The sequence below is a fragment of the Centrocercus urophasianus genome, unplaced genomic scaffold (genome assembly GCF_019232065.1).
Source record: "Centrocercus urophasianus isolate 14NV4802_14NV808 unplaced genomic scaffold, USGS_Curo_1.0 seq_11, whole genome shotgun sequence".
Lineage (NCBI taxonomy): Eukaryota > Metazoa > Chordata > Aves > Galliformes > Phasianidae > Centrocercus > Centrocercus urophasianus.
In genome coordinates this window covers 89,119,530-89,135,393 of record NW_024884253.1, presented here as the reverse complement: position 1 = coordinate 89,135,393, position 15,864 = coordinate 89,119,530, and the positions used below count along the sequence as shown (strand labels likewise).

The following is a 15,864-nucleotide window of genomic DNA, read 5'->3' as shown; positions in this document are numbered from 1 at the left end:
CAACTGGATTTAATTCCATTGTCCACAGCTCTTTGGGCCCAGCCATCCAGCCAGTGTTTCACCCAGCAGAGCACATGGCCATCCAAACCGTGAGCAGCCAGCTTCTCCATGAGGATTCTGTGGGGGACAGTGTCAAAGGCTTTAACTGATTTGTGGCACCACATCACAACAAAATGTGCTGCTTATTGAAGTATATTTGTATCTGCATGTGATCTTCATTTAAAAAATCAAAAAGAAAGAATTTGCTCAAAACATTTCACAAGTCCACTAACCTATTTAGACACTCAGAAGTAGAGATAATTAATAATTTCCAGGTAGACCTAAGCATGCAGGCAGGTTCGCTGTGCCCAACGCTGAGTTGGGCAGAGAGGAACCTTACAAAATTCAAGGCCAATTCCTATTTCTGGGGAGGAAAAACAGCATGCATCAGTACAGGTTATGGGCTGACCTGCCGGAAAGGAGCTCTGCAGACAAGGTCCTGGGTTTCCTTATGGACAACAGGCTGGCCATGAGCCAAGGTGTTCTTGTGGCCAAGAATGCCAGTGATATTCCAGGCTGCATTAAAAAGAGTGTGGCCAGCAGGTTGAGGGAGGTTATCATTCCCCTCTGCTGTAGTGAGGCCACATCTGGAGTACTGTGTCCAGTTCAGTTCTAGAGATCATATATCTCTAGAGGTCCCTGCCAGCACCTATGATTCTGTTTCTCTAATTAGCTATTATAAGAACACAGGAAAGAAAAATAGATGGAGCAGGAGAATGGTGCAAAGCATGAAAAGCTAAGCATGGGAAGTGAAAAGCTCTCTTACTCCAATGAGGGAGAGGCAGCAGGGGGCCTAATGAGAACCAAATTAAGTTCTCTACTTGCCTAGGGAGCAAATGCCCATAGGACCTGTCTGAGAGAAATGATAATACTATTTTGCATTAAATCACCCATGAAGTGCTTTGCTTTTTTCCAGGTAACCAATAAAAAGCCTATAACTGTACTTGACATACTTGAAAAACTCCGCCTGCACGTTTCCGTGCCACAGTGTGATGTGTTTGGGTATTTAAGCATAGAATCTGAAATTGTGATTCTCATCATTCCTGTGGATCAGAAACCCAAACCATTGCAGGTAGGTTATATTCTTATTTTATTTACCCAGCTTGGATTTACATCATTTTAGTATGTATGTACTTCATTATTTTCAATATAGCAGTTTTAAAATTGTTTTCCTGTGTGCTGAATACATGGGGATCTCTCTAGTGACTTGACTGCAAATGGCAAAACATGCCTTGAGAATCCTGCTGTCCTGGTAAGAGGCTTTTGAGTGTGGATCATTGAACAGGTGAGGCAAAGGAAGGCCAATGATCCAATAACACAGTTTTTCTTTTACAGTGAATAAGTGCAGAACTTTCAACTTTGTATGGCTAACACAGCAGAAAATATACTTACTAGTGAAGGACATCTTCAATTAATATTGTGTAATAAGTGGATTTTTGCATGAAATGGCACTCCTCTGTGGCTGGTGTCAGGGTTAAAAGTAGGTGGGTGTACAAGTAATATTAAACTGAAGCACATCTGTGTACTGGTATCACAGTAATATGTTGTGCTATCTTGATGTAAAGCAGTAGCTCTTACCAAAGAGGATTTATGGACACTATATTCTGAGATGTGCAAGGACATCCCAAAACGCTGTTGTATCCTTAAAAATGAAATAATGCAATTAAATAAGCTGCCCAGCATGCTGTGTCATTCATGCTAGCAAATAAGAGCCAAAAGCTCACAGTACTAACCTCTAAGTGTAAACCAGCAAATGCAGGTCAAAATTCTTGTAGTCTTTTCTTAGGAATGCTTTAGAGCAGCAGCAAGACTCTGGCAGTGAATTGCACTTTTATTATTGTAGAGCTGTTGCTTCACTTTTAATTTGTTAAACCTGTGCAAGACCAATGAGGATATCTTCTTCCTTTTCAAAGGAACAAAACTCCTTGCCATTTTATAGTTGCTAATAGTCTTGTTTTGCCCTGCTGACAGCATGTTACAATGGAGTGCCATGGGGATGCTTTTGTGGTTTCAGCCAGCAGGCAGCAAAGCACCACACAGCATTTGCTCACTCCCTTGCCCCCAGTGGGATGGGGGAAGAGAATTGGGGGAACAAAGCATAACTCACAAGTTGAGATAAAGACTATTTTCTAAGATGAAAAAAGGAAATAGTAATAATGATAATATATGAAACATGTATGTTTACCAAATAAGTGATGCACAACACAGTTGCTCACACCCACTAACCAATGCCCAGCCAGACGCCATGTCGCAGCTGCCCCCTGCAGCCAATCCCTCCTAGTTTCATAGTTCTACACAACACCATATGGTGACTAACATCCCTTTGGCCAGTTTAGTTCCGCTGTCCTGGTTCTGTTTCTTCCCAGCTCCTTGTGCTCCCCAGCCTCCCTGCTGGCAGGGCAGTACAAGAAGCCAAGAAACTGAAATGACCTTGGCTGTGTACAGCATTGCTCTGCAACAGCTAGAACTTTTGTGTGTTACCAACATTTTTTTTCTCTAAAGACAACAAAACAGCACAACACTGGTGACTGAACAAAATTATCTCAGTTGAAACCACGACAGATGCTCTGGTGGTTCCTTCTGTCACCTTACATATCAACGTGCACTAGTTGAAAAGTGAGAACTTAGCTTCGAAAAGGAAGGGGGAAAAAAGGAAATCTGTCCACAGTCTCTCATCTTTTACTATTCAAACAATTTAGGCAGGTTGCTTTTGTTGTGGTGGTTTTTTGTTGTTTTTGCTATTTGGGGATTTTTTTGCTATTTTATATTCATATGTGCTTCCTGTTTCTTTTTCATTTCTGCAATCTAATTCTGCATGGTCAGAATTGCTTACGGGTTGGTCTGAAGTTATCAGTGTATAAAATGACTGTCATAAATTCTGCAAGCTGCAGTATCAAACAGGCCATTTGTTTCTCAAGACAGAAACACTGTAGGTATTTTGCTACTGGAGCAAACAGCTGTTATGTCCAGTTCTGCTCCGACGTTTATCTCCTGTAACAGAAACAGCTCAGAATGTTACCAGTACTTAGGAAATGAGGTCTTGGGCCTTCATCCATCTCTTCACACTGAGTGAAGAGGAATTGCCTTGGGCTGCATATACAGAAGTTACTCAGAAATTAATACCTCCTATTTATTTCTGTGGAAACAACAACAAAGATCACAATCACACTATTTGACAGAGCAAATTCTCATCTCTAAAACACTATTCTCCAATGCAGTCATCACCATTAGCTGTGCATTTTCACCAGCGATGAAAAAGAATCGGCATGCTTCACTCATAAAAGTCTACACCAGTGGAGATGACCCACTTCACCACTGCTGAAGCGCACCACCTCACTGTGCTCACATCCACTGCTTGGTCTCTAGAAACTTTCAGTAAAAATCAGTGGGCACAACATTTTCTGCATGGAGGAATTCAGTGGCACGCCTTTGCTTCATGGGCATTGCCATGGCAGGCTCCATTTTGTCAGACTGCCCCACTGCCGCTGTCTCTGAAATGGCAACAAAATGTGAGGGAACATTGGCAGGAAGGTTCAGCCTCATCTGCCTCCGATGTTTTGGGCCAACATAACAAAACAGGAGGCATTACTTTTGGATACAGCATCATTAATGAAAGCATTTCATTTTAAAATATTTTCTTAAAAAGTTAAAAAAGAGAGGAAGAGACCGCAGAACCAGCAGGCTGCTCGATCCTGTCTTTGTGAAACTAGCACGTCAGGGCTGTGCCTCAACATTCAGAGCTTTGGGCCTCCAGGCACAAAGTTTGTGAAAGCACAGACTTGCAGGAAGCAGCTCTCGAGGCTGCTACAGATCATTAATTCTGAACTTATTCCTGGGATGCGGTAGAAGGTAAGATGGAAAAAGCAATTCTAAAGTGAATTCGTTATTTCGTCAATGGGGGAATTAAAAGCAAACGACTTTACATCTCAGTTCCCTCAGGCTTTGCTTTTATTTCCTTTTCTTTTTTTCTTCCTTTCCCGTAAAAGAAATCAGCTTTTGCTGACTGGAGGAAAAAAAGCCCATTAAGTATAAAATCCTGATTTCCCAGTTGCAGATTTCAAGGCACTGTCCTGCTCAGTGTGGAAGTTCTCGGGCACTTCTAGTTCTAATTTACTGTGAGCTTTTTGGTGCCAACATTCAAAACGTGTCACCCTCAATAATTCACATGGAGCTTCCTTCTTCCTCTGTTGCTGCTTCCACAGTAGTTTCCCAGTAGCAAAGCCCATGATGGGAGCTCCACCATGTCTTTCTTAGCAGCTGCACTGAATCACTGTTACAACTCTTACACACTGATTGCAATAATTAGACTTTTCTTTCTGAGTTTTTCTGCCACCAGTGAGATGTTTGCATTGCATTGCATGTTACATGACAAGAGAAACAATAACTTTTTTCTTCCTAGATTGAAGCCTGCAATAAAGAAGCAGAAAAGATAGAGTCGCTGATCAATTCAGACAGCCCAACATTAGCATCACACGTACCTCTGTCAGCCCTAATTGCATCTCAAGTACAAGTTTCGTTTAGCATTTCTTCTCCTTCTGTTAAAGTGGGGCCTGTGCTGCACTGCCTGTTCATCAGTTTCTCATTTACCTTGCTAAAATTAATGCATTACATATAGCTACAAAGCAAACACACCAGTATCAAGGTATTTTACGTTGTGGAGAACATTGGGAATTGTTGATCACCGAAGCGGAAAACACAAACTGTAGAAGACTCGACGAACTGACGTTTCTCACTGAAGAAGGAAGAGTATTTGGAATAAGCTGAAAGATGATTCTTTTATTCCTCACTACCAAAGTGTTTGTTTCAGCACAATTAGATCATTTTCCACAGATGTACATTGGAAGGTTCTGACTTCATGGATCTCTATTCGTGAGAAGGTTCTCAGTGTTCATTTCAGCAGTGAACAAAGCGTTGTGAGTTTACTGAAAAATGGTAACTTTGTGTTATTCAGACAAATATCAGTGACTGCAAAATGTACGTGCCTGTTCTAAGCATCATTTTTTGAAGAAACAAAGTGCTGCTACTTCATTACCTTACCAAAAATATGAGTTTATTCTCATGTAAATACACTTTCGTATTTTATTATGAAGGAAACTAACCAGGCCTGAGCCTGTTTCAACAGACATCTTTACTTGGACCAGTGAAGATTCATGGGACGTTGGGCTCAGTGCTTCTGAAATGACAATCAAGCTCTATACCTGAAGTACCTGAAGAAATGAAGAAATGTTTTCTTTTTATAGTTTTGTATATTTCAGAATCTCGTATTAGATGCAAATTTATAAAGAATCTCATTATCTCTATTTAAGTGCCATTTAAAATATTGCAGTATTTGCATGTTATCTAATGAAAATTATACTTTAAATATGTTTAAATGTTTACACAGTGTTTTATTTCTTATTGTATTCTATGCACCTGACCTTACTCTGCATGAAGTATTTTGTATCAGTATTATGATAACCAACTTTGGAAGTATTTACAGATTTGTTTTGCCAAAATGCTGAACTTTGAAAGCACTGAAAACTTTTTGAACATGTATGTTATTGTAGCATGTCTGTAGCAAATATTTTATGCTAAATCTTTTAAATTTAAAAGTATTAAAGCTTTTTTATCTTAATAAAGCTGTTATTTGTCCTTATACAGGAAAGCACGTTACAGAATTCTGCACAACAGTAATTTCTTCTTTCTTTCTTTCTCAAATCAATACATGGAACTAATTACAACCATTACATACATAAGTGACTTACTTAGCTTAAATTTTCCAAAGAAAGTGAATTTCAAGTGCCTGGGTTTTACTTTTTTCTTTGCCACAATTCTGTGTAATACGTATGCACACTTTCAATATGTGTCAGACTTGACGAATCACAGAGGAAGGATATTTTTTGGGACCATCATCATAAGGTTATGGTCAGTCACCCATAGTTTTGATTTGGTCATTCTGCACAGTAGTAAATCTGCACAAACATTAAGGACAGATTCAATACCTTATTTGTACCCAAAATTTAAGGCTCAGGGTCTTCCAAAGCAATCCAAGTCTTTAGCTGTGTTTTCTTGCAAGCCCACACAGTGAAGTTCTTAGAAAAGGATTCAAAGTGAATCTCCTGCCATTGTGGCCTATTAATGAATGAAGAGCAGTTTTATATTTTAAGTGCTAATTTACTGTTTCTGAGCAGTGAGGGCAGATGAGTGTACAAATGCAGCTCATCTTGGAAAGCGTTCTACAAAGTATCTACAGGAAGACTGATGCGCATAATCAAAGCCTTGATAGAAGGAAACAGCTGAACATCTCTATGGTTTCTTTTTGCATATTCCTTAGAAACTCGGACACGAGTATAATGAATGAACGCATCTGAAAAGCTTTTCTTTCCTTTTTTTTTTTTAAAGCTGAAATAGCTTTAAATGATCTCTGAAACTGCAATTTTTTTTGTCAAATTGTTAGTGAGTATCTACAAAACAGTTTTTCAACACAGTCACCACCATTAGCTGTGTACTGCTGCCAGTGATGAACAAGAGCTTTGTATGCCACACTCATAACAATCTGCATGGCCATTCAGAACATGGACTGGCTTTTGTGTCACTGCTGAAACTCACCACCCCCCACCTCACTGTGCTCACATCCATTGCTTGGTCTCCAGAACCATTTGTAAGTTGATGAATGTCACTGGGTGCCATTCTTTCCGCACAGAGGAATTCAGTTACACGCCTTTGCTTCATGCACGCTTCCAAGTCAGACACCATTTTGTCACACTGCCCCTCTGCTGCCCTCTTTTGCACAGCAACGAAATGTAAGGGAATATTGGTGAGAAGATTCATCCTCTACTGCCATACCACCAACATCCACCTCTGATGCCACGGGCCAATAGATAGGAGCCAAAATAGGAGGCATCACTCCAGGAGCAGCCCTTGTTCAAGGAAAGACTGAGAGTTTGGAATGTTCAGCCCAGAGATGAGAAGGCTTAGGGGATGTTGTCAATTTGTACACATATGTGACGGAAAGTAATATGGGCGTGTAAGTCAGACCCTTTTCTGTACTGCTTGCTGATAGGACAAGGCATAACGGGCATAATAAAGAATAAAAATAATACCAGCTGAATAGAAAAAAAATGGCTTTACTGTGAGTGATCAAACACAGGTACTGGTTTCCCATAGAGACTATGGAATCTCCCTCCTTCAAAACATTCAAAACATGACTGGACACACAGTTCTCTGCAACTTGCTCCAGACGTCCTTGCGTGAGCAGGCCTGATTAAATAATTCGGAGAAGTCTCCTTCCAGCTCATCAATTCTGTGATTTTGTAATAAAGATCCGAACAGCCAGAAAGGTAGTTTTATACATGCTTAACAATTTGCTGGTCTCCTCACTTATTATGCACTTTAAAACTCTGGCTGTCTCTCGAATTTGAAACTCTCACCCATGTCATATTTTCTTTTTGCATGTTAATTAGCCAGGGGTGCATCAAGAAGAGCATGGCCAGCAGGTAGAAGGAAGCAATCCTCCCCCTCTACTCTGCCTGGTGAGGCCACATCTGGAGTACTGCGTCCAGTTCTAGGCTGCCAAAGCACCATCAGATTAATTACCAGGAGAGGAGCCTCTACTAGAAATTTGAAATTATGGCTTTCACAAGCACTTGACAAAATTAAGTGCGTGTGATAAACAAAGCGCCGGTCATTTGATGAAATTAAATAAAGCAAAGACCTTGCATGCGTGGAGTTTTTTGAAGGGTGGTTAACACAGAAAGTCTACTGAATCCTTATTTGTCATTTCACAGCTTAATGAATAACTTGCATTGTATCTCACCAACAGGTGATGCCTAGCAATTACTGTTAAATTCAAAGTAAACTGAATACTATGGAAAGTAAAGCCTCCGATTTATTTCCATGGAAACTACAGCAGAGATAAAGAGCATATTAATATTATTTCACAGAACAGGCTCTCAGCTATGAAACACTATTTCCCAACACAGTCATCACCATTCAGTGAGCACTTTCACCAGTGAAGAGCAATAGCCTGCATTCCTCACTCAGAAAAATCCACACCTGCAGAGGTGACCCACTGCCACCACTGCTGAATGTAGCACCCACTGACTCACTGTGCTCACACTCACTCTCTGGGTTCAGGAACGTTCAGAAAGTGTTGATGAATGTCAAGAGGTGCAAAGTTTTCTGCATGGAGGAATTAAATTACAAACCTCTGCTTCATATGCACTTCCATGTAAGATGCCGTTCTGACAGAACGCCCCTCCACTGCCACCAGTCGCATGGCAACAAAACATAGTGGAATATTGGCAGGAAGGTTCAACCTCTACTGCTATATCATCACCATCCGCTCCCAACGGTGTGGGCCAACATAATGAAATAGGAGGCATTACTTTCAGAGCAGCCCTTGTATATCACTGTCGCAGTGGCTCCAAAAACCCCACAGCTGCATGTATGCTGAATTAAAGCAGCAGCCTGCGTTGCTCCAACCTCCTCTCAGCTCCGCTCTCCAGACATCTCTGCTGGCCACAGGTACCTCTGGCTCAACTTCTGGAGGCCCCAGACTGCACAGCTCCAGTGTTACCACCTGCCACTGTGATTCCCCAGATACAGGCTGGTGATGGGAAACGGACTCCTCATACAAGAACAGATTGTATGCTTTTATTTAGTAACATGAACAACAACAATAATTCTTCCGGGGTTTATTGCCAAAATTTGTCACTAGCATACTTCCAGCACAGCTCACCTTTCCTATCTTGGCTGAGTCCACACACACTCTATCAATTTCTCTGTCAAAAACCTCTCATGTCGATCTTTTCCCCTCTGATTTCCTTCAAGGTCCACTTCATTCAACCTGTTGAAAAGGAACAGGGCAAGGACCTTCAAACAGTAACTTCACTACAATGACAAACTCCCCAAACTGAAATCTGTACTTCCAACATTTGCAGGTATTTCTATTCAGGTGTTTCATTTTGTCAGCCATACATATAGCTGAGGACAACAGAAACAGTAGCAAGTACCTAGAATATCTGCTCTGAGAAGAAAATATAAGTTCAGTTCACCCAGTAGTCTTAAATTACAAAGTCTGTTGTTGTTCTGGGTCATCCCCAAACTAAAGCACAAAGAATTGTAAGTGCAATTTTTAGAACTTTTTGTTAGAATACTTCAGTGTTTTGTTATACATGCTGTATTTTACATTTTCCTTGTGTGGAGAAAACTTTGGAATTTTTTTTTTAATTAGGAAGTCTCTTGCCCAGGTTTCCCAACATCCTGAAAAAGAAGAGGAACAACAGCAGAAGAATCTACAGATTCAAGAGGAGATCTTCAGAATCTCGATTCTCAGGCAGAGGTCATGCTTACAAAAGAACCTCTGTAGTTCCTAACAGAGATGGAGGCCTCCAGCACTCCAAGCTCTCTCTGTACAGCACCACCTACCAGCACAAATTAATGCTAAGTTGATCAGCCTGGCTTGCCTGGGCTGCACTGACTGAAGAATAATTGTCTTGGGCCACACATGGAATATATAATGCAGTTATTGTACATAACTAACAAATCTTTGATTTTTATTTTAAAATATTTCAAAGATACAGAAGTAGAAAGCAACAAACCCATAAAACTAGTGGGATATTTGACCTTGTTTTTGTGAAACTAATGCATCAGTCTGGTTCAGTGGAAGTGGCTGCCATTCTCAGTGAGTTCTCAAGGTGCCTGTTGTAGATGTTTGATGAAATTCTCATCTTCCTGTGCCTAGCCCTCAAAAACAGTTGTTCACAATTGCACACACTGCCAAAAAGTGACAGCATGAGTAAGGCATGACTGTGAAGCAAGGAATATCTTTCTCCTCTAAGACAGGGCTTATAAAAATCTAGTAAAAAAAATAAGGTCAAATTTTTCATTGAGTTGAATGTCTGATTGCAGCTCTACACATTCCACTTGAAAATCTGCAGGTAATGTAACTGACTGAAAACAGCCACAAATACAGCAAAAATTGATGATTTTTTTCCAGAAATCTTGAAATCTAGTCCCAAATTCTTTTATCAAAACTGAAAGCAAAGCTGCTTATTTTTCACTATTCACAAGACCGTTTAGCCAGTGAATGAAAATACATACAACTGTTTGCCATCACTCGAGAGGGCACAGTGCAGTGCTAACTCACGTCCTCGTCTCAGCCCAAATCACTGACTGCACACCAGTTCAGTTGTTTCTGAGTGATGGGTGCATGGCCAGGGCAGGGCTGCCACAGTGTCACAGGGCAGGGGCGTAGCAGGGCAAGCTGTTCAGGGCCATGGTGGGCCACGCTTGGACCAGTAGCTCACAGGAGCCCTGTGGAGCCGCCGTTCCCAGCATGGTGTGGCTGCACACAGCCTAAACAACTTCCTTAGTAGAGGCCATCACCAGTCAGGTGACAACAGGTGACAACAGGTAATTTTGTGGGAGATGGTGGGTAACTGTTTCTCCTGAGATTGCTGAGCAGCCTGCTACCAGCATGTCCTTCATTGCTTTCCGACACCAGGGCTCAAGCATTCTCTGCAAGTTCCCCAAGTTGGACACCAGCACACTAAGAGATGCCTTTGAAGGCCTGGTGGCAAAAGGTTCCGCTGCTCCACTCGGGTGGCCACACTGCAAGTCTCTTGAGCAGATCAATCTTTGGGAGAGGCCCTTGCATTTCCCTACAGAGTGCTCACGTCCCTGCAAGTTGTGCTGCTGGAATCGCTCACAGCAATACAAGCAGCAAGCCCCTAAACCAGCACGAGCTCCTCCTTCCTACTGCACGCAGCCAGGCCACACGTCTCTCTTCAAAACTGAGAAGTCACACATCCTTCTCAAAAACAGGCTTTTTTCCTAAACTGCACTCAGATTCTTCTGAGTCTCACTGCCCTAAGTGCTGTTACTACATGAATCCACACCGAACAGGGTCAGGTTTTAACCTGTGTTTGTGCCACTTTGTTATTATTTGCCATGAAAAACAGCAGTAAAGAATGTGAACCCCAACCTCTATGTACATGCAATTGTAAATCACATCACTGAGTTTAAGACAGGGAAAACATTTATTTGCTTGGTAACATTTGTAGCCCTTACTGCATCCCTATTAGATTGAACTAACTTCTCCCAGCACAGATGACCAGAGGTGGAATGACTGTTGGACCAGAAGTCATGTTTCAGATGAAGCATCATCTCTGCTTCCAGCAACCATCTCCTTCCAATGCTTGGGAGCACACAACATTGTCACAGCTATGTCATAATGACTGCAGGATAACTCAGCTAGTCATACACTCATTAGAGACAATTCCCTAAACACAATGTTGTAATCACTCCAGCACTCATGTATTTAAAGATGCTCAAGGCTTTACTTCCAAGTGTAACAAGTTAATAAATCTAGTTACACCACTTGCATTTTCCACATCATAACATTACTAAAACCTGTCCTAAAAGCCATCTTACAAGGAATTCTATTCCAGAATAAGAAGCCACGACACAGCAGATTCAGCTGCACTGCCCACCAGCTCTATGCTCTGGCTCCCATCTCTGCCCACACACAACCCTCCCACCCGTAGGATCATTGCAGATCACCTTACTTCTGGCTCTGGTGATGACAGAGGATTAAGTGCCACCACTGTGACATTAATCTGACAAAACTTGATCCCATGCATTGTTACACGTTCAGCACCAGTCTTCTGCACCACCTTTTCTAAAAAGACCCTGCTGCCAAACCCTGTGCTTGACAGTACAGCAACACACTTTGCTCAAGGGGACAGACTTCCACATTTCTCATTGCAATCTACCAGATTGACTTCTCACCCTTTTCACCGTTCCTTCTGCAAACAATATATCTGCAGTCCTTGCTTTATCATCTCTCTTCTACTATCATTTATTGTGACTGTTCTTGAGTTGCTGTCCTGATTTTTTTCTGTCTGACACTCAGTCTCCCACTCTAGATGTAGGCCAGACAAGAAACAACACATTTTCTACTTAGCAAGCCTGTCATACACCCATGCATAGCAATGCTGCTTCATAGACTTTTCATTTTATTTAAAATTGAGTATCTTTTTCACTTCCAAATGAACTGCTGGCAAAACAACATAGCGATTCTGAAACTGCAAACTAATCGGCGCTTTTTGTAGAAACACCCACGTCCCATGACAAATAATGCACTGCTACTTGTTGAGTTCTTTGCTTTCTTGGTGCAGGCTGCCAGACAAAATAGCTACCAATCTCAGCCTTTAAGACTTCATATGCTACAGCAGCAGGAACTGCTGCTTCTTTAACAGGCAGACAGCCAAAATAAAAGAACAGCACTTCTGTAGACTTTCAAAGCCTCTGCTTCCCTTGATTTTGGAATGAGGTGGGGTTTTGTGTTTGTTTGTTTGGGGTTTTTTTGCTTGTTTTAGCACACCACTAAGTAGAATACCAGATTAATAAATACAGTCCACAGAAAATGAGAAGACAGGCATCCAGTGCGCATTCATATTCCTGGTATTTGCAGAACCACATTCTTCTCAAACATGCAGGAGAGTACTAAGCTCACACTGCATAAGCAAAGTGTAACTCAGAACATTGAACACAACCAAAGAAACAAACAAAACACAACATACACGTCTGGGGATCTACTAAATAAGTAAAAAGAGACACACGTGGTCACACGTGCAACTTGCCCCTCGAGTCCAAAGCAGGAACAATGAGACATGCAGGCAGTAAAACAAGGTGATAGCCTAGACTTCACATGCAGCACCACCAATTCCTGCCTCATTCATTAATACGTGCTTTTCATACATATTTTGCAAAGAAAAGAGTAATAATTCGTATGGACTTAAAACCAGCTACATACCTTCCTCTTCTGCCAACTGCAGAATTCAAGTTTCACAGATGTACCTGTTGAGAACTGCGCATCCAAAGTTATTTATTACGCCTACTTCAGTAAAACCCTAAGCTTAGCTGAACAATTTAAAAACAGCGTAGTATAAAATGGGCTCACTGCACAAGAACTACAAGACTGAATCAGAACTGCAAGGCTCCTTCAGTTTTGTCCTCTCCCAAAATGTTTACCAAACAATACCTTAATTCCTAGCAGACAAACGTGAACAGGACAAGCATGACCACATCCCATTATAATCATCATCCCTCATACTACACGTTCAAATAATAAGCCATCTTTCACAAACGCTATTTTCTGCCTAAAAACTCAAGAGCACACAGGGTGTTTCTCAAATGCTTCTTTTAACCAATACATTTCAGAAGCAGAATAAACACAGGTGTTCTTGTGTTTATTCCCATGAAGAACGAACGTTCCAGTCTTCCTGTGACCCAATCAGGTGTTCCTCCCACACGGATGCCTTTCACAGCGGAACACAGTTTTACTCACGTGCTTGAAGGACTTGTATTCAGAAAGCCTGCTGCAGGGAGAGCAGCCCCTTTGGTTGACCTGCCTTCCCCAGCAGCACATACCAGAAGCATCAGGCTCCTCCTACAAAATGCCAGAGAAGAACTTACCGTACACCACCCACGTGCACTTCCAGGCAGGGGCAGCAGTATCTTCCCAAAGTAGCAACTTCTCACCAAAGGACTTCACGCTTGAGAAACCTACAGCAAAGTTAGGTTAAAAAGATGGATTTGGAAGGGTTTTCTCCAGGTTCCTTGGCTTTTCTGAGAATCATAACCATACTGATAGAGGTGCTTTGGTTTCTCTGTCACTCCAGATTTCAAAATTCCATCTGTTTGTTCTTTGTTTCTGTGGTCCTCAGTGAATGAGGATAGGAGCATTTAGCAAAAGCAAATTAGTACCAGAACTTCAATTTCTTGGAAAATAAGTAGGTGTCAGTGGTTAATAAACAATGTTACTACACTGTGCTATTTGATTTTAAAGTCTGCCTAAAGCATCTAGATGATGCAGGTCCACTGTGCTTTTGTGTCTTTTAACAATGAAAAGAATGTTATATCAAGTTCCCTGAACACTGAAAAACAAAGTGAAGGAGCATGACAATTATTTGCACACACACCTATGAGAAAGTCAGAAAGTTGTTTTGGTTTTTTTTTTTTGTTGTTGTTTTTAAGACTTGAAACCCAACTGCAATATATGAAGTCCTTAATATCACCAGTGGATGCCAAGTAGGTTAACCCTGGTAAGACTAGACTGCTTCCTTGGGGCACCACGCATGGGTGAACTCTGATACAACTCCCCAGCTCTCAACTCCAACCAATGCTCATCTCTGGACAGAGCAATCTTGAGCCATTTATCACTTCCCCAGATGCACACTGACAATGTCTTCCTGCTGGAGAGCTACTGACAGCAGCAGAACTTCCTCAAAGATGATGCAGCTCAAAATACCAAGATTTGAAGACTGAAAATGACTGCCTAAGACTTCGGGACTTTACAGAGCTTCCCTCTTTCTCATTAAGAGTCCTTCAAACTGGTTTACAAACTATGCTGTGCCCAAATCTCAACTGCACACTGACTTTTCCATGAGCTATGATGAAGCTACACAACTGCACTGCTACTTATTGTCCTACAGGTCAGGATAGGAGGTGCAGGCAACCCCATAAATAGTGACTGTTTGTTGAACTAAGTCCATTCAGTAGCAAATTGCTAAGTTTTTCCAAATGCAGACCCTCTACATTTAGGTAACCACACATCACATTAACATTTGCTGAAGGTGTCAACATGTAAATATGAAGACTGTATCCAAAACAGGACTTTACCTACCTCACAGAACTTCAGGTGGACAGTCACCAGTTCTATTAAGATGTCAGGTGCTTTTAGAAAAATCACAAAAATGATTTTGTATCTGCTGTAAAAACTACTGCACAGCACGACCAGATGCTGACTAATTTTAAAACACTGCTTGGAGACATTACCTTCTCCTTACCAGCACAAGGTACCAACAGGCAGCCTCCCCTTTGCTGTTCAGTGAAATACGAGGGGAAAGAAGAACAATAAATAATATGGATTGTTATAAAACTAGCTATTATTTAATTTTGGAAACAGTTTCATGAGTCAAGAGAAACCAGGCACACGCAGAGAGAAGGAACAGAACCAAAGGCCTCCATACAGTCACCAGTAACTCGCTATGCAGTTTGTTCTCACCAACTTTTCTGCAGCAGAGAAGCTAGTTCATACTGAGCACGATCATCTCTATTTTACACCACACTGATGCTGTCTGTAATGAGAAATGATCGCTGTTCAAGTAACGAAGTTTAGGATCTTGATGCCTCCAGCTCACCCAATCTGTTCATACTGTTTTTAACCCCAAGGACTTAAAGACACATCTAATCTGCTGAGAAGGAGGCACTGCTCCATTACCAAACACAAGACCAATTTGAAATAAGTTTTTCACCAAACTCCAGTGATACTTGAACAGAGCTTCTATAGGTCAGCTATGCTTACAGAAGTTGGACATTCCACATTACCAGAGCAACGTGACACACTCCAAATCGATTTCGCTTTTTGAGAAAGGAAAGAAACCAAATGCTGTTACCAAGCTTTGAACGAGAGACTGTTAAACGGGTTTCAACACCAGCAAAGAGAGTAAATGCTTCCAGTTAGCAAGATCTAGTTCACAGCTGATAAACAACCACTTCAATTTAGTGGCACCTCAGTAGGACCCCTTCTCAGCCCTTCAGTTCCCCACCATATTAGCAGCAGTTACACATTACCAGTCACCAGAATTAACTGGCCCAGGTAATAGGACTGATGGGAGGAAAAAAAAAAAACACCTATCAGGTACTTTATTGTTACCAGTGCATTCAGAATTTGCAGGGGCAATGGATGTAAAGACTCCAGTGTAGAGAAAAACAACCAAAAAAAATTTTTTTAAATTATGAGGATTGAAAAACACCATCAAATAGATGAAATATGTC

The 15,864-nt window shown here is 41.4% G+C and overlaps 1 protein-coding gene across 1 annotated transcript in view; it reads left to right on the top strand.

Annotated features, from left to right (window-relative positions):
• RECK (reversion inducing cysteine rich protein with kazal motifs) overlaps positions 1 to 5,653 on the top strand; it is a 64,809-nt gene extending 59,156 nt beyond the window's left edge. Inside the window, exons 21-22 of the mRNA XM_042809151.1 lie at positions 956 to 1,111; positions 4,439 to 5,653. Of these exons, the coding sequence (XP_042665085.1) occupies positions 956 to 1,111; positions 4,439 to 4,654 (372 nt within the window). The 3' untranslated portion in view covers positions 4,655 to 5,653. The remainder of the gene's footprint in view (positions 1 to 955; positions 1,112 to 4,438) is intronic.
• Positions 5,654 to 15,864: the final 10,211 nt, after the last annotated feature.